The following is a 22,419-nucleotide window of genomic DNA, read 5'->3' as shown; positions in this document are numbered from 1 at the left end:
CCAGAGCCAAAGGAAAATCAATCAACATTGTTATCAAAATCATTTCTTTAGCACTTTTGTTGTCAGTTTAATTTATTCAGTCATGAAAAGTAGAAGTATAAGACCACTTTACCTTTACATGTGACTCCATCTCCGGTGTAACCGTATGGGCAGCGGCCACAACTGAAGGACCCAGATACTTTGGGCTCACAAGAGACACCCGGGAAGCAGGGAGAGTCAGCACAGGTCACGTGGGGAGCTGCTGACCCCCATCTGATCCCCGTGGAGAGGTCAGGGGTCAAATCCACCCCACTGGGCTGACCCCTGTGGACAGTGGGAGCAAATGTTCTGACTGTGGTTTGATCCTGTGAAGTCGCTGTGCTTTTTCTGTCAGCAGGAGAAAGTCTCCTGATATTTGTTGCTTCTGGTCTCGTTCTCCTGTCAGGAGGTCGTCTGTTTGAGGAGGAAGTGGAATTTGATCTGGTGACGTGAAAATAACTGTCTGCTCCACTGGTGACTGTCCCCTGAGCTGTTAGAGGACATGACTTACAAAGTCATAGAAATACAGGCTTTATTGTCAACATTATTCAAAACATTCCACTTATATATTGCTGGATAATAGCCAGAAAAACTTTAGACTTGTCTTACTTTCACAGACAAGCATTTAAACAATTTTGTAAACAAAATCAGATGAAGAAATGGAGGCAAAATATACACATATACCCAGCTTATTTCATTCGTTTACAAGGTGCACAAAGCCAAAGGTGCATAAATTGCTCCACTCTCACCTGCTGATGTACATTTCTGGCCATTTCCTTGCAGACCAGCAGGGCAGGGTCCACAGACGAAGCCTGCTGAAACATGGATGCTCTCGAAACACTGCACTCCTGGGTAACACGGCCCTCTGGAGCATGGCGACGGTTTGGACCTCAACGAAACCTGTGGTACCCTCACTGGTGTCACCACCGCTTCAACCACAGACTCTCCTTCAAAACAAATAGAATGTATAAATGTTCTCTAAGGCAGAACTACACATAACTATACAAATAAAATGTAGACTTACTCATGCAGTTTTTCCCATCACCGCTGTATCCTTGTGGGCACGATCCACAAAAAAAAGAGCCTACCGTGTTGTTACAGCCCACCCCAGGGAAACAAGGCTGTGAGACACACTCGTCTATATCCTCTCTGCATGTACGCCCTGACAACACATGAAACAGCAGACCTTATGAGGAAACACGGAATCAATTTCAATAAATAAACAAATATTTAAAATCATAAATTTGCTAAGAAGAGGAAAACAGGAGAGTAATTATACGGCAAATTTGTAAATTGTTTGCATCGTTTGGTTTGGTGCTTCATTTGGGATCATTTTTTATCATAAATAAAGCTGTTCCAAGTTTTTTCTGATGAAAACTTGTTTCTCTCTTGCAGGCATTTAAGAATTTTACACAGATTGAACTGCATCTGACAACACAAATCACACATTAAAAAGTCTTTAACCCGCCAGCTTCCAACAAAGTCCTCAGCTTCAATATTTTCCACTGTTTATATGTGTATACAGCTTACATGTGGGCCTCCATCTCGAACACAGTAAGCTCACGATGTGACTAAACCTGAGCTCCAGTGACTAATTTAAAGCATTTATTTGAATGTAATAAGTCACTCAAGTATAAACACAAAGTCAAAGCTGTAACCAAAATATGGCTCTATCTTTAAAGGAGGTTCTCAAAAGAAAGTCAGCACAAAACTCAAGTATCTGCATTCAGTTTATAGTATTTCAGGACAGATAGAGTTTTATTGTGAGCACTCAGAACTGTAAACCATCTATTTAGTTACGCAGTTACACCCAAAGGAGTGTCTCGCAGTCATGTTACAACATTTCTCAGTACTGGACTGAATGAGTGGAATGCAATACAAAGGCGTCATAATTATGCAGGAATTACAGTACAGTTAGTGCCGTAAGGACCACAGGTAAAATAATATTCAAAAGATTAATCCTCCGTGTAGTTAAAGGAAACAGCTGACCTGTCATTCCAGGTGGGCATACACAGGAGAAGGAGTTGAGCCCATCTATACAGAAACCCAATCTGCAGGGATTTGGTTTACAGTTGTCTATGTCCACCTCACACCTCCTCCCTGTAAATCCATCAGGACACACACACACATATTCCCCACTGCCGGCAGGGAGGTTGACGCTGGCGACACATGAAGCAGCATTCAGGCATTCACAGGAGCGCACAAACACCTAGAGAGGAAAAGGTTTCTTGTCATTTAGACATCTGAACTTAAGTCACACAGGTTTATGATCTTAGACACACTGAACAAGACACATGAATGTAGTTACAGAAATCAGAAAACAAAAACTCAGAGTGTACAGAGACACTCAGGGTCCAGTCAGTATAATCAAAACGTGTAGCAAAAGTTAACTAACAATTAACTTTGCATGATTAACAGTTATATGCATAAAGCCGTGTGTATATTTTTTCTACTCCAGCACATTATTGAAGGCTTGTCCTATTTGTGGACCACCTGCTTTTCAAGGATGCTTGAAAAGATGCTTTATTAGATTAGGAGGCTTAACCTTCCTGACCATGGATCCCAAATGTTTATTTGATGATTCCTGAACCACTTAGTTAACGCTATTGGCTGTGACTGTAGTACAGAACACATGGCTTGACACATGAGGGGTATTTTACTCGTATACTGCTAAGAGCAATGATACAACGTGTCCCGAGAATGGAAAACGCTCTATCCAAAGATTATAGCTTTAGAGCATTTTCGTGATATTGATAAATCAAAACCACAGTGATATATTTTTGCATCTGTGAGCAGTTATTCTGTGTACGCTGAATTGAGCAACATCATATTAAAAAAGGAAAAAAAATGATTTAGTCTGACAACTTTGTGCAGTTTTTTGGTGGAAACACTTGCCGAGTGTGTACTGCAATGACACCTTACAGAGAAACCTCAGGCCCCAAACTACATACTGTATACCAGTATCTCCCTCTAGTGGGAGAAGGCAGCAATAACGCCACAATAACTTCCAAAATTTTAACATCTTATAGCAGAAAAAACACAGGCGATAAAGACTAAATGTTGCTTGTACTTGCTTACTGTCATGGCTTAATGGCACGTCTTCTGTAAAAAAGCAAGTGAAAAACCAAATGCAAGATGATATGATCAACACCACAACTTTGTGTTATTTGAAACTGGACTACAGATCAGAATGTTTCTGTTTGAAATTCATAAAGGACGAATTTAAGCATTGGCATCAAATCTACGCTCAGTTATAGAGCTAAACCAGCTTTAAATGAAATTTAACTGAATATTTAATTTAAATTATTAAATGAATAATTCTTTTGCATGACGTGCATGTAGATCTGTACTCACCAGCAACACTACATTTACATTAATAAGCCGAGTCTTACCTCTACAGAGGCTCTGGTCTCAGCGTTACAGTCGTCGGTCACAGTGAATTGGAAAGTGTGTCTGTTGGTGGGTTCAGCTGTGGCCTTCCACATCAGCAGACCAGCTGGAGACAGAGATGCCCCTTCAGGGCCTGATAGCAGGGTGAAAAGAACCGTGGAGCCCTCGGGGTCTCGAGCATTTAGCTGGTAAATGAAATTCTCCCCCTCAAATGACTGCAGAGGCAAAGTCAGCGACTGGAGCAGAGGAGGTTCATTGTCTGAGGGAAAATAGAAACGAAGGGAGTCGAAATAAGATACTAAATAAACCTACGTGTGACTGGTTCAGAGTGGGTGAAAGGTGGGTGTGAAAAGGTGGTGTGTAGCTGGAAGGATAACAAAAACGTGCAGGTAAAATTCATAAAATTCATAACTAATTTGGAAAGACAGTTTGGTTTGATGATGCCAGACCAATAGATACGTCATATTACAGCATTTCTGCGTGCCAGAGTTTAGATGTTTTTATGGGAAAACATTTTGGGAAATACATATTTTTCCATATAATATAAACATAAAAATGTTTTATGTTTATAATATGTTTTGATAACAGGTCCACATCACTGCTGCTGGATTTGGAAACTGTGGATTTTTGACAACAGCTCTAATCAGCAGCTATGACTCTTCATTCAACATGAGGACACTGTTAAATAGAAGTTGATGTTTATTTTTTGTGCAAGTTTGAGGTCCACGGTGGAATCACAGTCGAACACGGAAGTTTTCTGTACATGACCCCGAAGGTTACCTTGAATGGAAAATTGGCCAAATTCAAAGCAGATTAGAACTTTTTGATCAAACCTTTTTGTAACCATTACAAGATCTCCAGCTTGATTACAAGAGGAGACACAAGTCCAGGAAGGGCATCTGGGGTAAAAACCCAGCAAATCAAACATGCCTGTGAAAAAGGAAGTAGCCTTTATAAAGAGGGCATTTTGTGCACCATTTACACCATTTATCTGCATGAGTGGGCAGCTTTAGCTTATGTCAGACCAAATTTTCATTCAGACAAATCTCTCAAAGTCTCTCTGTGTTTGTGTTTGGGCACAACGAGATTTAGATTTAGACATAAAGTTAAAATTCATATATAATGATGAACTAGTTACCGTTGATAGAACATATTAACTATTTAAAAAAATCTTTTAAAAAAAGATTTTAAAAAATCTGTTTTATGTTCTTGTTTCATTGTGTTCACAGATAAATGATTGATGAATTGGTGGAATCAGCGTAATGAATAATCAACACATTGACTCCTGTTTGGTTATTTTGTCAGTTTGTTTGAGTGGAGCTGAGCTGCTCAGCTGCGTCTGACCTACTTTAAGCTGAAGAAGTGAAGTTGGTCTCAAAGCGTAACAGTGAGGTAAGCTGTCCTTGTATCAGTGCTGGGGGACAGAAGCAACTTCAGTGGATCCAATCTGCTGATGAAGGATCAAAACTGCCCCAAGTGACAACCAGCTACAAAACTCAGTGAAGAGTATCCAACCTCAGCTCTTATGAGGAGTTTCAGTCTAACACTGTGTTACTGTACCTCACCATCAGAGTAGACACTGATAATTTATAGAATGTGAACAAATTGAAAAAAAAGTAAGAAAGAAAAGCAGATACTCTCTGCAATGGACCAGGTGTGTTTGGATGAGTCTGGACGGCATGCGAGGCAAGGGCTGCTGGGAAGGGACTCCCCCTCATTGTAACACAGGCCATCAATGTTACAGGTTTTCTCCTGGAAAGCAACAAACATATATTATTTACATTAAAAATGCCTTTCATAACACACAACATGTTGTTTAGAAGACCCTTATCCAAAACTACTGGTAGTGAGGAATGTGTGTGCATGTCCAAAACACCCGTGGTGTCAGATTTAGGTTCAGAGTTTTTTCTTTTTGTTTAGTGTACTGTGTTTCTGACATTATCCATCTCTGCGTCCTGTCTTATTTGCAATTGTTTGTCAAGCCCTAATTGTGTCTGCCCAAGCCTGTGACAAGAGTAACTTTACATAGTCGCACAAAAGACTGAAGGTCTCTTAATTAAAGGCCTTTTTGTAAATGAAACAGTGGCTTCTAATCAGCATATTTGGTGTTTTACATCACTATCAGATCATGAACAGCATGTATTTGATGATGTACCCACTGGAAAACACATCTATTCCATGTCAGTTAAAATTAAGCTTTTACAACATTTCCAAAAACACACTGACTTGTCTTCATTCTCTTCTTCATTATTATTAGAATTTCTAAAAATGAAATAATAGATAATTAATGAATTAATGACAAAACAGCCTGAACAACAAAGGGAAGCTTAAGGGACTAAAACAAAATGCAGGATCAGACAAACAACAAACACCAAATTAAAACAGAAATAAAAGGATGGGAAATTAAAAATTAAAAAACTAGGTCAAATGAGAGAGAACACGTAGGCTGGTAACAGTAGACAGGACCATATATACACAGCCATGATTGAGCACAGGTAAAAACAACTGATACAGGTGAACATAATGAGGGTGGAGCAGAAATCACAAAACAGGAAAATCAAGAGAAGGAGAGAGAGACACAAAGGGCTTTTCCTATCTTCTGTCTTATTGCCTGTGACCTGGACATCAACCCATGATGACTCAATTCTGACAATTCTGAAGGATAGAGAAAGCTGCCAAAGGATCTATAACTGTGTACCCACCTTAAAATTATTTATACCTTTGCTAAACCATAGCAGGAGAAGGACTCGTCTTTTATATCGATTTGTTGTTTCATTTAAAGATGAGCAAACTTTCTGTCCTTCATTGTCTGTGTTACTGTGTTAACAAAGGTATTGTCTGGACTTCAAGTCTGCTTTTCTAAATGGTATTTTTCCAAATATCTAATTAGAGATATTTTATTGGCTGAAGTTTCAAATTAGTGTTTTATTAGTGTATTGTAGTTGTATAAGTAATATCAAAGCACAGCAGCAGTTAAATTTCCTCTCCGGGGCTTGGATGCTTGATTTCAGCATCTTTCTGCTTCACACCCACATTCACATAAGGCTGAAAGTTTGAATGTAATGGTTGTTGGCAGGAGCGGCTGCAGGCATAAGCAAATGTTTGGGAGCCCCGGGGTACTACAGAGTGCACAACAGCCACAGGAAATAAATGAATAGATGAGAAATCTGCAGTTATAGGTGCAGATTGCAGAAGAAAATCCTCCCTACATGTTACCAGCTGGTGGGTTTTCCCTTTTTTGCACCTGTTTAGAGCACCTGTTCGTTGGCTTGTTGGAGAGAGGGATTCTAATTTCTAATTTCTAATGTATAGAAAAAATGTTTTTTGGATTTCTGCACATTTTAAAATAGATATGAAATTACGCTAGTGAAGTTTTTTTGAGATGTTGATCATGTAGATAGAAAAATTGCTTCAAAGACATTTAAAATAACTAAAAATTATGTAAATAACTGTAAAATTATGTGAGCAACTAACTAATATTGAAAAAAAAGGCTTTGGTTTTAGCAATACGAAACCCATGTGTACAAAAGATCTGCCTCTAACAACACGTGATAATTAAGTTTCCTTAAATCTCTATTAACAGATTTCCTCACATGCATGTGCAGAATCTGAGGTCTGTTGGCCAATCACGCGTACACTAACTTTGTGTCCATGCAGGTAAACAGCCTGTGTGGAGAGCAAAGCAGGGACTGCATTTGATGAAATACAACTGCAAAGCTATTGCCTATCAAGTGATGAAATGTTACCTTTTAAATTAAAAAATTATTGCATTTGTAAACAATGGCTGCTGCACAGAGCAGGAAGTCTTCAATCTGTGATGTGCTATCTTAAAGCTGATATTGATTCTGGCAACACAGAAGCCCTATAAGTTAGCTGTTGCCTCTAAAGGTTTCCGTCAGCAGACTAGCTGATGTGTTTCCCGGCTGTTTTTGTTTAGTGCTGAATTATTGAGCCTATAAAGTGTTCAGTTTAAAAATAAGAAAGAAAAACGGGGGGGGGGGAGCTTAAAAATTAAGTAGAGCAGTTTTAATTGTTCATGTTAATACCTTTAAATACTTGCAGTGGTTTAAATAATGCTTATTCTATAAGCGGCTGCTTAATAGTTTATTTTATGTACACATCATAAAAGCCGCAAGCATGTGCACGTCATCTATAGTCCACAATTTCTTGCATACCAGGCAGACTCTGTAGGCCATGCTACACCTGGATCTGTTCTTGAGCTTTGCTAGAAAGAATTTGTTCAATTAGAAGTTTCACAGTTAACATATAAAGAAGCCTATTTCACTCCTTGTCCAACTATAAAGTAAATTATAAAAATAATTTGAGATATCTCACCCTCAGGGTACAGACAACTTCAGTCCTGAGGCTGCACATCTGGCAGGCTCCATCGTAAAGAGTTAGTATCTTTGCATTGCTGTAGCTGTAACCGTCATTGGAAACCTGTCATCAGCAGAAGCTTGATTACTGAGACTCACTGGGAAAAGGCGTTAAACAGGCTGAAAAAGGTGAACGGTCATCACAAACACTGGGTTATTTAGTCAAAAGGCCATTTTCCTCTGAATTTTCCCATAGTTCTCACCATGGGAAAACCACAGATCTGGGAATTCTATCAGGGGATAAAGCTGGCCTCTCCTGAGTTTGGTACTTCTGAGTGATCCTAAAAATATCATGTTTGGACTTGACAGTGTTTGTTTAAACTCAGAGAAGACAATCCCAACATGTGCCAGTTTAAAAACCTAGCAGAAGCCAGACGAAGAAGAGCAGACCAAACAGAAAAAAGATTTAAGAAAAAAAAACAGAGAGCAAACAAGACACAAACAGAGTGAGTCTGTGGTGATGGTCAAGCTAGAAAATGTATAAAAAGAGGAAGATGTCTCAGCGAAAACACAAAGTGGTGAATCTAAGAAATAAAGACACTAAAAAAAATGTTGTTTCCGATCAAAGCCATTACATTTGAAAGCACTAACAAATGCACCCGTACATTCCTGCAGGTATGCACTGCATTGTCACGTTTTGCAGCCAAAAGAACTGGCTTTCACCGTGTCTCCTACGAGTACTGTGAGAATGTGTGTGTGGGTGTGTATTTGTCTTTGCACCGGTCACCCTGACACAAAGAACAGAAAAGTGAGTACAAACAGATGAGTCAGTGGACTAATTGGTCTAATCTTAGTAGATCTTCACTGCAGTGGAAATGCAGACAAACAGCGGTCTGAATGATACGATGAGCTCCCTGGAAAAAAAGGCTTTTGGTAGTCTGAATGGAAAAATAAATATTTCCAGTTTAGACTAAGAATAACGTCTTCTGTGATCTCATTGTAGTGTAAATGCTAAAGTACTCTGTAATACATTTTCACTAAACGTAACTGTGGAAACATATTTGTCAGTTGTGTAACTCAACTATTTTTTTTATTCCACTGGGTTCATTTTCCTTTCTAAGCCAAACAGAAATTGGAGAAAAACCTCCAGCTGCACTCAGTGCACGCTTTCTATTACTGCATCCATGCCATTTAAACATCCTACTGCAAATTTGCTACTGATGCATTGTTAGATTGTTATATATGTCAGAAAATAAGCATATAGTTTCATATTTATCATTAGTTTTGAGAAGCGGACAGGAGCATGAGAGAAAATGATAAACAAATGCTGTAAGAGAGGCAGAAGATGAGTTTGAAATGTGTAGACAGGACCTAATGAAATGTATAATTTCACAGTGTGCTCTTTATAAAATGCCTGGAAACATGACTTACTTTAATTTGCCAGCGGACCAGTGGTCTGTTTGTCACCGTTTCCAAGTCCACACCTGCAGAAACCCAGCTGTCCTCCAGGGGGAGCTGGCACTCCAAAGCTGTGTCATTCAGAAAGGTGGCCAACACAAACAGAGGCTCGTCCAGAACCCACTCCCCATCCACAAACTAAAAATGAGACAAACAGGGGAAGAAGAATTAAGGTAGAACATGGTAGGATGTGTAAGGTAGTATGGTAATGTAGAAAAAAAACAGATGTATGGATAAAAAGATGAAAACAACATTAACTTGGTATAAATATATATTAAAAAAATCTACTGATAGAGGTCAGCCGAATTCTGCAACATCTGGCTGTAATTCGCATTCTTACAGTCATCAAAATGTGCAGCTTTGCCACTTTTTATTGATCCGGCAATATTCACCAGCACATTTAAAGACAAATATCAGATCTTTTAAACTTATGGTAAGATGCCAAGAGGTGATGGATTATTGGACTTGCACTACATATATGGATGTGTTAACAAGCAACTGTTCCAGTGCCATTGTTGTGTTTACAGCTTGATACATCTTATTACTGTATGTAAAATTAAATTGATTACATCCATGCACACTATGGTTAGCTTGTTAATGTCAGTTTAATACAAAGGACATGAATGTGTCTCACTTCCTGATTAGACTCAGGGAAACAAACTGGATCTCTGGACTTCATGTTATTAATTCAGTTAAAGATCTCTGTGATTAGTCTTTGGTCAAAGGGAAACCTAATCACTCAGTTACAGGTTGGTGGGATTTATGGGAGCATGACAAATCTAAAAGTTCTGAACAACAGTGAGGAGGATTAATTCAATCACGGAGGGAAATATAGAACCATTTCTAGTGTGGAACAAACCACAACTAACCAACAGTAAGAGCCATCAACAAAAGGAAAGAAGAAGAAAAATAATATCAGAAAGCAATGCTAAAGCTACCAATCTCATGGTTTCAGTGGACTTTGGAAGTTAGTGGCCCTCTGCTAATGTTAAGCAATCTAAAGAGGCTTTCAGAGAAGCGGCTTCTTTCAGAGAAGAGTTTTTACTGCTTGCATTTGTGATTGACTTCTTGTAATCTCTAGCTCTCTTCCACAGCATGTCTTTTGTCCTGTCTTCCCTTTGTCACCCCAACCGGTCGCAGCAAATGGCCGCCCCTCCCTGAGCCTGAGTTCTGCCGGAGGTTTCTTCCTGTTAAAAGGGAGTTTTCCCTTCCCACTGTTGCAAGTGTGCTTGCTCGTTGGGGGTCATATGATTGTTTTTCTCTGTATGTATTATTGTAGGGTCTACCTTACAATATAAAGCACATTGAGGTGACTGTTGTTGTGATTTGGCGCTGGATAAATTAAATGAAGAGACAGAGAAAAAGTATATTGTGGTATTTTGTAAGGTGGTACTACAGAAAACAAGATGTACATCAACTAAGGAATAAAAGGAAAAGAGAAGCAGGAAAATTACCTTTTCTTTAACAAACTCACACTTGAGCTCGTAGGAGTCCTTGAAGCCTTGACCATGGATGTTGACGGTGGTGCAGTTTCCCTGACGGACATCGCATAGACCATCCTTCTGCAGCGTAGTGATCTCTGGGATCTGGTCTTCACAACATTAACAAAAAGTGCAGATGAACATGAAATGTTACCCTTGGGAGTTCAGTCCAAATCATAAACCACATGTCTGACGATCATAAGTCTGTCATCATGGACATCCAATGGAAGATTAATGTATGTAACTAATAACTATATTACAACTATGCTATAAACATAGGGATACCTTACAATATCGTGTTGTGGGAGTACAGCATTATCACAAGACTCTGATCTGTCTACTATATGTAAGTGTCTCATGTGGATATATGTTACCAGAAAGCGCACTGCAGTCATAGGAGCTAAATCCTGGGAAGCAGACACAACCCCAGTTTGAGCACTGGCCGTTCCCGTTGCAAAGATTTGGACACTTCAGGATGGCCACAGCATCCTGGTACTTCTCTTCTCCCTCCCCCTCCTCCAGCAGCCTCCTCTCACACTCGTTCTCTAGCAGCGGTATAGTCGCATTCAACCACGACTGCTCGTCCTTTAGCTGTAGGTCAGTAACACACATGGTCACGGCATGGTTAACAAATAATTCTTTCAGCAGGTGCCTGCAACCCATCACTATGCTCGAGTTTGCCACAGTCTGCCGGCACTGGGCCTGGGCCTGCTGCTCAGTGAGGCCAGAGGGTGTGGGCCACGTTAGGGGAGATTCTGGCTGAACTGCAGGTTCGTGGTCTTCTGGGAAAAAGTAGGTAACGCCTTCCAGATCCGACTGGCTGAGACTTTGATGTGGGGAGTTAGAAATGAAACGTTGGGCACTGCGCCTGCCTCTGGGTTGTTGATAGGCTGAGGTTGAAACTCTTGAGGCTCTCGAGGGAAGTGGCTCTCTTTCATTTTCACTGAGTAGTTCCACAGAGGTGATGTACTCGGCTGTGACGTCCAGAGTTGGGACGACACTGGGGAAATGCATGTTGCCATGATTAGAGCAGCTGGGGTCGGATGAGCTAGTTGGCTGAGACGGGGCTCTGGGAGATGAGAAGCGGGGCATCTCTTCCTGGCAGGTACAGTGCCTGCGGGAGTTCAGTGTACTAATATGGGATGGCACAGTGTCAAACAGGCTATTGCCTGGGGGTAACCTGAGAGAGAAGGAAACAATGTCAGTAAAGAGGTAACAAATGTTACTAACTGTTTTTCTGCATGGTCGTAATAAATTGTTCATAGTGGCAATTTCAGTATTGTGGTCCCTGCTGGCTGCAGTGTTTTCAAGTTTATTTAATCCTTTGGGACGTGAAGTCCAAGTGAAATAATCCAAACATACATTCTCTAACCTAAACCAATACTACTAAATACAATCCCACAGTGGGTCTCTTTAATAGTTTTGGCAATATTCATGGTCAAACATTGCCTTTCAATGTGTGAAAAATGGGCTGAAAATGAGTGGACAGGCCTATTTAAGAAAAAAAAAACTTCTAGAAAAGCATTTGATATATGGAGCTGTATATATAGATTGAGGATTTCTTCTTCCTGCATAGCTAGAGCACTACGTAGCTTATAAGCTGTTATTGCTTACAGCAATTAGAACATGAATGCCTGACCTCCATTCGGAGATAAAAGCATGTAGATCCTCCAGTTTGGCGCCCCCTGCTAAGTGGAAGTCATTTTCTGATTGCCCATCATAGGTCCCACACAGACCCTCAGTGTGCCTCCAGTCGGAAATGGGGGCTCTCAGTGTCAGACTCATTCCCCAGTCAGATACATCAGCACGAACAAATGCTCCAGAAGAAAAGGTCATCTGCAAAAAGTCAAATATTGACAAAAGAAAATATAACTTTAAAACCAAGAAAGGCAAGAAGTTTACCAGGTAGCTTAAATTGTGAAATTATTTAGCTTGTGTACTCATTTTCACTCACAGTGACTTTGCGTCCTTGGTAGGACTCTGTGATCCGAATGCCGCTCTTACTCAAGTCTCTGTTCTTCACAGTCAGTTGAGGCTTGGTTTCACCCATTTCCCCATTGCACATGTCAAAAGCAATAACATTTCCCGCATCCCTCGCCACGAATCCACACACACACGAGGCGGCATGCACAACGCTGCCGCACTCCCACTGACGGACGTGAACCTCGAAAGGCCAAAAGCTGCTCTTATACAGGACAAAGGTGCCTATTTGGGAGTTGTCATAGTATCTGTATGGTGCAAAAACAGGAAAGAAAGCTCATCTTTTATTATGGACAATTTAAAACTTAATACAGAGTAAGCTTCCTTATTAACTGAATTAAAGTACCTGCCATCAAATGTGATTATGTGAGGATCAGTGAAGGAGTAGCAGTAGGCTGAGGGAACATCCTTAACCGTTATCTAAAATATAGAAATCAATTTCATTCTTTCTTAAAAGAAATTATACATGATGAGGTGAGGGAGTGTGAGTTTAATAGTTTGACGTGTTCACCTGGACAGGTTTTGGTGAGTATCCATTCCAAAGAAAGTTTTGTGTGATGATGGGTTTAACAGTGATCTCAGTTGTCCTGTTGCCATCTTTAACAAAGTCTGTTACAGGACTGAAGTGGATCACAGCCCGGCTACAAATGCCCTCGCGACAGGCACCCTGAGACAGATCCACGACACAGGAAGACAGGGACAGATCTGCACCCAGCAAACCATCTTCTGCAATACAAGGAGTTATTTTCACTTCATTTGAAGGATTAAAGAACACCAAAAAAGTACTGCACAGACATTTCTTTATAGCTAAATAGCAATAACACAGCATTTAAATGGTCCTGCCGTTAGAGACATTTACAAAGATTTATTAACATGTAATCAGCCCCTTCTCCTTTCATTTATTTCTACAGATTTATACAAAAAAAAGTGGTGGAGACTTTCCTATGGGCTAAAATAAATGAAGCATAGTAAATTTGATTAAATATGCCTTAAACCACAATTAAAGTTTCTCCAAACACTGACTTAATTATTCTTATGCACATAGATTGAGGGAGGGAGCAGCCCTTCACTGATCCCAAACAACAGGCACAACATATTTAGCATCTCTGAACACAAGAACAAACGCTTTACTAGATCACAGCTGTAAAAAAGTTTTATGTGACATCAACCTGAAATGCATTTGTATATCTGTATATCTGTATATCTATAATATTTTTCAGTGGGTAATTTGATATTTTTATAAAAAATATTTATATTTAAATGTTATACAACATCATACAGGTACAATACCTTTTAAGTATTGCAAAAAAGTAATCAAATTACTATATATATCATATTTTTTTATTTGACCCTGATGTTAGGCTCACTGCACAGCATTAATTAACATGGCATCATATGCTATATTTGATAATCAAATCCACATATTGGATCATTTAAGAGATTACTGCAAGTTAATAACCTGCTGTTTAAAAATGCATTTTAAGCATAAAATCTGCATTAATGTTCCCTGTAAACTGCCTACAGTACAGCCTGTGCTATTAGAAAGCAACAGTACACACTGTCATTTTTACAGATCAACCAGGTCACCTTCACTTGTTGTGCTGAGCTGCAGGGACAGAGTGCACTGCTCTGCAGAAGCTGGAGACCCTTCTGGACATGGAAGAGGAACCGTGCTCTCGACCACCATCTCATACAATCTGCCATCCTCAGATACACTGCTCGCCTCTGGTCTTAACTGCACAAAACATGATTTTAGAAAGAGAGGGTGGTCTGGTCTTTTATACCGAGTGTTTATCCACAACTCATCTAGAAGAAGACAGTTACGATAAGCTGATATTTAAGTGATCTGAGTCAAAATAACAACCAAAATCTAAATGAAAGCATAATCTTGTCTTTTTTAATATGTTTTATGTCTGTGTACACGTCTCTTAATTTTTATTTACATGGACATGTGACAAAGTGGATGAGCAGTTGTAATACTCTCCACTTGTCCCAGAAGTATTGACTTTTTGCACATTATGCACATTATTCACTATATATATTTATTTGCTATGATTTGGTATTGTCAAAGTAACATTGCTCACTGACTATCCCGGGTTTGTTTGCGTAAGCATTACATTGCCAGCAAACCAAACATTCAGAAATTAAAGCAAACACTCAGTTACATGTTGCATTGTATTTTATTATGTTGCAGAATTAAGTCATTTGTGCATAATTACATTGTTTTTTTTGTTTTCAGTCTTCATGTAGGTCAGGTGTGGGGAAAGGCCTGCCCAGCATTTTCTGATTTTTAAAGTACTGATGATGTCATGTCTGACATCAGCAGGTTAAACAAAGAGGAGGGGTTTCTTTTATCATAGGAATGCTTCCCCTACAAAAGGATTTGCTGAATATTTCTTCTTATATCGGGCCATTTAGTTGTGTAAATGTGTTAATCAGAAGAGTGGGGAGCTTTATTTAATTCTCAGTCATTTGTGTTGAGTTTTAGATTCCTCAGCTCAAGCTAGTGGTATTGGCTAGACTAATTGAAAAGAACTTGACAGCCTTATATATAGTCAGTCTCTGCTTGATTCAGAGAAGGGAGGAGAGCTGAGTTGTGTTGCTGTGTTTGACTTTTGTTACTTAAGTTAATTTGGGGGAGTTTTGTTAAGTTTCACTGTAAATAAATCGCTCATCTATGGGAACCCAAAATGTCTGCTGAGTCTGCTCACCTAACACCTTCCTTGACGCTGGAGTCAGACTACCTCACAGGACAGAAAGCTCAAAACACTGTAACTTATGTCTAAACCTGTACATGTCTGCAGACTAATGACCAACAAAAAAATTACTAGAAAGAGAGATCACAAATATAAATGTCAGATAAATATTATTTACCCTGATCCCAGCAAAGAACTCCTGACTTTCCACCGAAATACCCCGGACACTGGGCGAGTCCAAGAAGAAACTGGAGCTGGAGCAGTAAATCTGAGCCAGAGGGAGGGAGATGCACATATATTACTTCCATTTTTGTTTATTTTTAAAGATGAAGTATTTAATATAGTGTGCTATATTGCAATTTCCAGGCAGTCTTTCCTTATTTTAAGGGTATTATGTCATAGTCTTCATACAACAGGCCTTGACAGCACCACACTAAGCAAATGTTATGGTAATAAAGAAAAAATGAATTGAACAAAGGAGAGTAGAGATGGGAAATAAAAGCAGAGAAAAACTCCAGACTGTGTTGAAGGCTTTTGGCCCAGTTAAACACATGAGAAGCTCACAGTAAAATAAAATGACATGTTGACAGGCATTGGTAATTCCTTCAGTCCCTGCTGCCTTAGAAATCCAGGAACCTCGTCTTTGTTTATATAGCAGATCTTATTTGCAGAAGACTGACGAGTGGAAGGTTGCATAAATTCTCAAAAAGTAAGAGAAGCCCACCCAGCAAAAACCTGCTGAACAGTTTCTGAAGGCATACTTTGTTAGATTTTTGAATCATTTTGAGATTTGGTTTTAAAAAACTCCCTCTAACACAGAGTGGCTAAACAGCAGTCCCACTACGCTCTTTAAAGGACTAGTTCACCCACATGCACACCTTGTCTCCTAATCGCAGGTTGAAGCCGTCGAGCTCGATAAAGGCGAAGGTCTGGATTGTGGTCTCTTGTTTGAGCTCCTCCTTCCGGCCCTCAGGTGAGAGGCGGGACCAGGCCACCACATAACCCAGGGAGCTGTTAGACCTGCTCTCAAAGCTGCACTTCAGGTAGATGGTGTTACCTGTCACCTCTGAGACGATCACTGGCACTGACGGAGTCGGGGGCTGATTAGCTGTTGGGGGAGGAGCAGAAAGATGAGGCAGGTTATTGAAGCTTAATGGGCACTTTTAAGGTCCTCTGAAAAATGTGGAGGTACTTCTATCCACATTTTTATCATCATTCTCTAATTTTAAATATTTTTGAACATACGCCACGTGTCATCTCAGATATAGAAGACACACCCACTTACTCTTTAAATCTGCTGTTATGAAGGGCAGCCAATCAGAAGATGGTTGATTTAAAGAAATCAAGGCTAAATAGACAAAGACAAAAGTATGCACTGGTATTCTATGTGCTCCATTATTTACACGGGATGCCTGTTGGGTGCGAGTTCTTCAAGGCAAGAACAATTGCAGACATCCCACAACAGCAAATAATTAAACAGGAAGATGAATTAATTTAGCAATTCTAAATTATCTTAATTATCAGAAATCTGAGCTTTATACTGGTTTTTGAAGCACACTAATGAACATTTTCAGTAGTCTGTAATTATTTCTCTCCCTAATTTCCACCTCTACTTCCTGAAGCCTGGCTTGGCATAATTCACAGTCTGAGTCACTACTGGAGACCGGGACCAGAGGACAGCAGGACACAGGCTCAGGTCATTAAGAGGAGAGGTGTGTTCCTGACCATATGACCTCCCTGACCTCCAAAGTGTTTTGGTATTTAATCTAACATGAGGAGACAAGCGAGAGCCATAAAAACACAACAGCGGGGTCCTCACTTTTACAAGATCCACCGACGTTCACCTCACCAGGACCGCAGAGCAGCGATGATGTGGGCAAAGTGTCTGACATCTCTGTTAGGGAGACAGGAGATTTATAACAGATAATTATAAAATAGCATGACTTCAAAACGATTATGTTTCCGCATTTCATTTCTTCCCCTTTTCATTTTTCATTATAAATTACCACGTAATGTAGAAATCAAAGGACAGTGATGCCTATGCCAGCTGACACTGTCTGACACTGGGTGGGAGACAGTACACCCTGGCCCATCACGTTCACAGCTACAGCAAATTTAGACTGAGAAATTATGTCTGTGGACTGTGGAAAGAGAAAGAGAAGCCACGAAGGCACAAGGAGAACAAACTTCACACAAAAAGCCTCCAGCTATGCAGCATCCAGCATCCGTTCCCTGTTCTTTAAGCATCATACGGCCACTAATACTAAACTGAATTACTGTTATGCTGCTATGATTCAGTCTTTCCTTGATTTTTTTGAGCAGTGTATCGGCATAAGAATCATGCTTTACATTACAGTCATACAGTAATTACTGTTACTTACCCTGTGCACAGTAACCCATGCAACCCTGTGTGGGCTGGAGCAGGTAAACATAGAAGTCTCCACAGTTTCGGACAGTGACTGGGATGCGAAACATGCAGCACTCTTTGCTGCTGCTCGAGAAAAACTGCCATGCAGCGCAGGCTGTCAACTGCCTGACCTCCAGTGGCCCTGGCAGGGACTCACCCTCACCCAGAGACAGCCATACCGGGGCCTGAGTCCCACAGTGGTTTACCTAGATGTTTGGAAACAGAGGGGGCAGGGGGAATCAGTATGTATGGATGTATTATGGTCATTCTTTCACAAAACTAATCCTCCAGAATGGAGGAAAACCAGTAAAAGCTATTTTGGAATAAAAAGAAATAGAAATTTTCTACTAAAAACAACAAATGCCAGAAAGTAAGCACAGTACTGCCACACATGCCCTGAAAACCTGAGTTTGAAACATCCACAGACACCAAAATTAAAATCAATCAATGAGTGAAATGGTTTAAATAACTTTGCAACTGAATAATTTAGAAAATGTCCAAAAGAAGATATCTGATAACATTACAGATTATACCCTGGTTCTCCTTAAAAGGTTCTTGGCTTTGACACATCTAACTCTTTATTTGCTAACATCATCAAAAAGACATTGCCTTGTTATGTAACACATGTTCACAGCAATCGTCTCTTCCTTCCTCCGTCCACTCCTGTAGTTATCCATCACCCAGGGAGAGCAGCGATGCCCCGGGAAAGCAGGAGGCTGAGAGGGTGACACTTTAGATGGATCCTGCAGGCTCACAGCAGGCCAACCACAACACATGAGACATATTCCAACTCTCCTTTCATTCTCCTTCATAAATATGTGTATACACACAAACACACAACTCGCATGACAGGCAGGCTACCTCAGAGTTTCCCCTCATGAGGACATGGATAGGGTCTCAAGGGCTTTCACATCTTATCAGGTTATATTTGTAATTAAACAAGCATATAATTTATATACATATACATTTAAGTTTATCACATGAATATAAAACAAAGAAATGGAAGCAATTCTATTTTATTTTTTATGACCTTTAATAGAGGTCACAATGAGTGACTGAATTTGTGCAGTATACCTGTGAAATTGTTCTAAAAATTGGTGAAAAATTCCTACATTGGTTAAAAAAATGACTCATCTTGAATTCAAGCCTCAAAGTTAGAAAAATCAATGTTTTAACAAATTATACAAGCTGATAGAGAAATAGAAAGGTTACGATTCAGCAAACCTAAACTAAGTTCAGTTAATTACTTGCAGTAGATGGATATGGGGACAGTTGGAGTGTTTTTACAGCTTCTCATTGGTATATTTGAAGTTTTTATTGGAAATTTTCAAATGCAGCTAATGATTTTGGAGTTTTAGCTGCAGTCTTTTAATAAAGCTGATTTACCTCAGTTCTATACAATGTGAAAAAAGATTGTGCACTTGAGTTATATGCAGTTTTTATGATTGACCTTACATGATATCTATAAATTTCTAAACAATGACTGTTGCTCATAATGACGATATGTCAAATAATTAGGCCAGTGTACATGCAAGTAATCCCTGGGAGCCTGAAGCTCACCCTTCAAACTGCTCGAAATGCTTAGTTTTATATAGTTTTCCTGACTTGGATCTCTATGATGTCACTAAAAGTGGATATTTCGAGGCAGGTAATAAACATGCATGCACCAAAGCCCAGTGAAGCATAAACAAAGATTATTTTGAACTTTGACTCACACAAAGCTACTTTATTAGAATGCAAGAATAAAAATATGGATTTTGAAATGAGCATATAGGCCTCCTCTAATGTACATTTAACATATCTTATAGTATGTTGACACTACTGGACTATGTGTAACTCGAACAATGTAAGGAGTCAGCTAAATGGTTTGAATAACAAAATCAAATTAATGGAGTTCCATGGGAAGGAAGGAAATATATTCCATGAAGGAAATATAATTTATAGTCAGATAAAAAGAATAGAATAGTTCCTCACAGCATCAACATCCTTGGAAGCTCATTTATAAAAAACACAACACTTGTAAACAGATCTCACTCTCTTTGAAAAATCTTTTACAAAAACATCATTTACCTCCACACACTGGGTGGGCATACTCGCTGGCTTGTCAAAAATCTGAAACTGGTACCAGCCCGGTGTGAGGGAGTGGTCACAGATGAAGTCCTGCAGGGATGACTGCTGCAGCCAGCTGGAGCTGAAGGTGGTGCTACGGTAGGGGTTCTGGAGGACCGAGTGGCCTCCTGGCGCACACTCTGGAGGAAGCACTGAAGGCACAGCCAGAGAGACAACATAAGGACTGGATTCTCACCAAGACTGTCAGTAGCAATATTCAAATACTGTATACGGAAAGCTTTCTGCTGGCCAAATGTTGTATTGTGGACATCAACTCTCCAGCTGGCCTGTGTTCAACAGAAACATTTCAAAGTGAATCTGAAAGGTGATAACACACTCACTAAACTCTATGGACATCTTGAGCCAATGTAGGATGAGAAGCCAGTGCTTTGCTGTCTCGTGAAGTTTAGACCAGATGCCCACAAAACAGAGTTCATCATAAACTGTTATGCATGGTTACAATTATGTATGTGCAAAGTCCACTTTGCAAATGTAGCTAGTTTAAATGACATAGTGTCCAGTTTTGGAGAGATATTTTCCCAAGGTGCACTGGTGGATTGCTGACCTCAACACACACAAGGACAGCTGCAGTAAACATCTGTGAATGCAGAATCTCCAAAACCAATTCATACTTCATAGGTCATACTTTAAGCTGATGACTGGCCCCTCTTTACTTTCAAAGATGGGTACTTCTATAGGCCTGTTCAAAAATCACTGGGGTACATGTCAGCTGCCATTAGACTTGAATGTTACTGCAAACACCTAATGGCAATGGTAAATATTTAGCTCTTTCCCAAGCAAAACATTTCAAAAGATAATAAAGACATTTCCTTTTAAATATATATAGTTGTGTCTATAGGTTTTTGGACAATTATTTTTTTTGTAATTTTGACTTCACCACACTGGATTTTAATTCAATCAATTTGTGTAATTATTCATATCACCTTACAATCTAAAGCACTTTTAGAGACTGCTGTTGTGAGACACAAACAGAGACAGCAAGTTGAAATTCAGCATGTACTGGTGTTCTGGCTTCTTTCATATCTTTACTGGGAGGCAAAATAGACCAGACAGACAAAGCTTGGGGAGGGGGCTGTAACCATGAAGAGCTAGCTTGTTTTTGGCACCGTAAAGTTTCCTGACCTGAGAGGTCAAAGTGAAAGGTAATATCCTCAAAGAGCCTGCACAGCAGTGACAGGCAGACAAGCTGCCGAAAGCCAGGACAGCAGCTTTCAAAGCAAGCATCCTTTCTAATCAACACCTGGTCACTACAGTCCTCGTCAGCTGAACAGGAACTTAGAGAATCCACATCCTGTTTGCCTATTTGAGGGGAAACCTGAGAGCAAAATACGTCATGTGGGATATTTGGAGGTTATGTGGCCTTAGATACCTTCATGATAGATGGAAAGGCGTCAGCTTATTTTTGACACTGCTAAAGAAGTCATGCAGCAACAATAAAGCTAGCTGTCTTTATATTAACCCTCCTGAAAACCTCCTGCATCCCCCTAAACCGAGAATAGTCTTAAAAGTTATTTGTATGTGGCAATATGAAATGACAAAATGACACTTAAATACTTTAAATACTCAAAGACGGTGTCTCTGATTACCTTAGAGCTGTGAGCTTACCTGTTTGAACGTGCACTGCGTTGGGCAGTGAAAATGCAACACAGAGAAGAAGTTTGGGAAGAGTTTCAGGTCTCATCGTCCCTCAGTGTCCAGCACGCGACTCTGCCACCAAACAGCGCGAGCGCTCAGCGCGATTGGCCCCGTTGTTGTGCCAAAAGACCTCTCTCTCCCCCCCCCACCCCTCTCTCTCTCTCTATCGGCTTTCAGGCCAAAAACGAACGGACCAGCAGGAAATCCGGAGGTGCTTCAGGCTGAGGGAAGAAGAAGAAGCTGACCGGAGATGCTGGACTGCAGCGGCTGACCTCAAACTGCTGCACGCTGCACTGCTACAGTGTGTTAGGAGGAGCAAACCTACTGACGACCCAAACCTCTGCACATATCCGCACGAGTGGAAAAAGAGTTGTTTCAGATGCTGAAAGATCCAAATTAATCGTAATCGTGCTGCAACCCAAAACTGATGCATTGTCATATAATCTTCTAATGATTTCCCCTCAAGAGGTATCATCTAACATCAGGAAATATTGAGAAATTAAACATGAGCATAAAATGTAAGCCACAGCATGTGCGTGTTTTTTTTTCTTCTTCAAATCCGAAACAATTGATTATTTCCGATAATTGAGCTGATGACGTGCAGCTCGGGAACAGCAGTGAATACTGTAAAGAAGACAAACAACACAAAAATATTTATCTCTGGTTTGAACATCATTCCATGACCAAGGCACAAAACAGGAGGGCACTGTTCACCAGGTTCTGGAAAAACCCTGGGCACCCTCAAGTGGATAAATGCAGAGGAGCAAAACCCATCAATGTTTCTAAGTGATTCTGAAATAAGAAAGGTTGTAGACAATAAGGCGGTTCAAATAAAATCTAACAATACAGTTTTCTCATTGAGCTTAATGAATTCCAAGAGAAAAGCTATCAAAGTATAACAAGTTATA

General features: G+C 40.0%; 1 protein-coding gene across 1 annotated transcript in view; it reads right to left on the bottom strand.

Moving 5' to 3' along the window:
- The window catches only part of vwde (von Willebrand factor D and EGF domains), a 28,943-nt gene extending 7,091 nt beyond the window's left edge, over positions 1 to 21,852 (bottom strand). The window contains exons 1-21 of the mRNA XM_026185511.2: positions 21,482 to 21,852; positions 19,817 to 20,007; positions 17,721 to 17,952; positions 17,159 to 17,233; positions 16,218 to 16,447; positions 15,518 to 15,607; positions 14,231 to 14,378; positions 13,155 to 13,369; positions 12,990 to 13,063; positions 12,618 to 12,891; positions 12,303 to 12,499; positions 11,038 to 11,843; positions 10,637 to 10,773; positions 9,156 to 9,320; positions 7,744 to 7,848; positions 5,046 to 5,160; positions 3,411 to 3,667; positions 2,008 to 2,227; positions 1,043 to 1,180; positions 768 to 965; positions 113 to 508 (exon numbers count right to left, since the gene is read on the bottom strand). Coding sequence (XP_026041296.2) covers positions 113 to 508; positions 768 to 965; positions 1,043 to 1,180; positions 2,008 to 2,227; positions 3,411 to 3,667; positions 5,046 to 5,160; positions 7,744 to 7,848; positions 9,156 to 9,320; positions 10,637 to 10,773; positions 11,038 to 11,843; positions 12,303 to 12,499; positions 12,618 to 12,891; positions 12,990 to 13,063; positions 13,155 to 13,369; positions 14,231 to 14,378; positions 15,518 to 15,607; positions 16,218 to 16,447; positions 17,159 to 17,233; positions 17,721 to 17,952; positions 19,817 to 20,007; positions 21,482 to 21,557 — 4,339 coding nt within the window. The 5' untranslated portion in view covers positions 21,558 to 21,852. The remainder of the gene's footprint in view (positions 1 to 112; positions 509 to 767; positions 966 to 1,042; positions 1,181 to 2,007; positions 2,228 to 3,410; positions 3,668 to 5,045; positions 5,161 to 7,743; positions 7,849 to 9,155; positions 9,321 to 10,636; positions 10,774 to 11,037; positions 11,844 to 12,302; positions 12,500 to 12,617; positions 12,892 to 12,989; positions 13,064 to 13,154; positions 13,370 to 14,230; positions 14,379 to 15,517; positions 15,608 to 16,217; positions 16,448 to 17,158; positions 17,234 to 17,720; positions 17,953 to 19,816; positions 20,008 to 21,481) is intronic.
- Positions 21,853 to 22,419: the final 567 nt, after the last annotated feature.

This window comes from Astatotilapia calliptera, chromosome 11 (genome assembly GCF_964374335.1).
Source record: "Astatotilapia calliptera chromosome 11, fAstCal68.1, whole genome shotgun sequence".
Classification (NCBI taxonomy): domain Eukaryota; kingdom Metazoa; phylum Chordata; class Actinopteri; order Cichliformes; family Cichlidae; genus Astatotilapia; species Astatotilapia calliptera.
The sequence above is the reverse complement of the archived record's forward strand: the minus strand, read 5'-3'. Positions and strand labels throughout refer to the sequence as shown.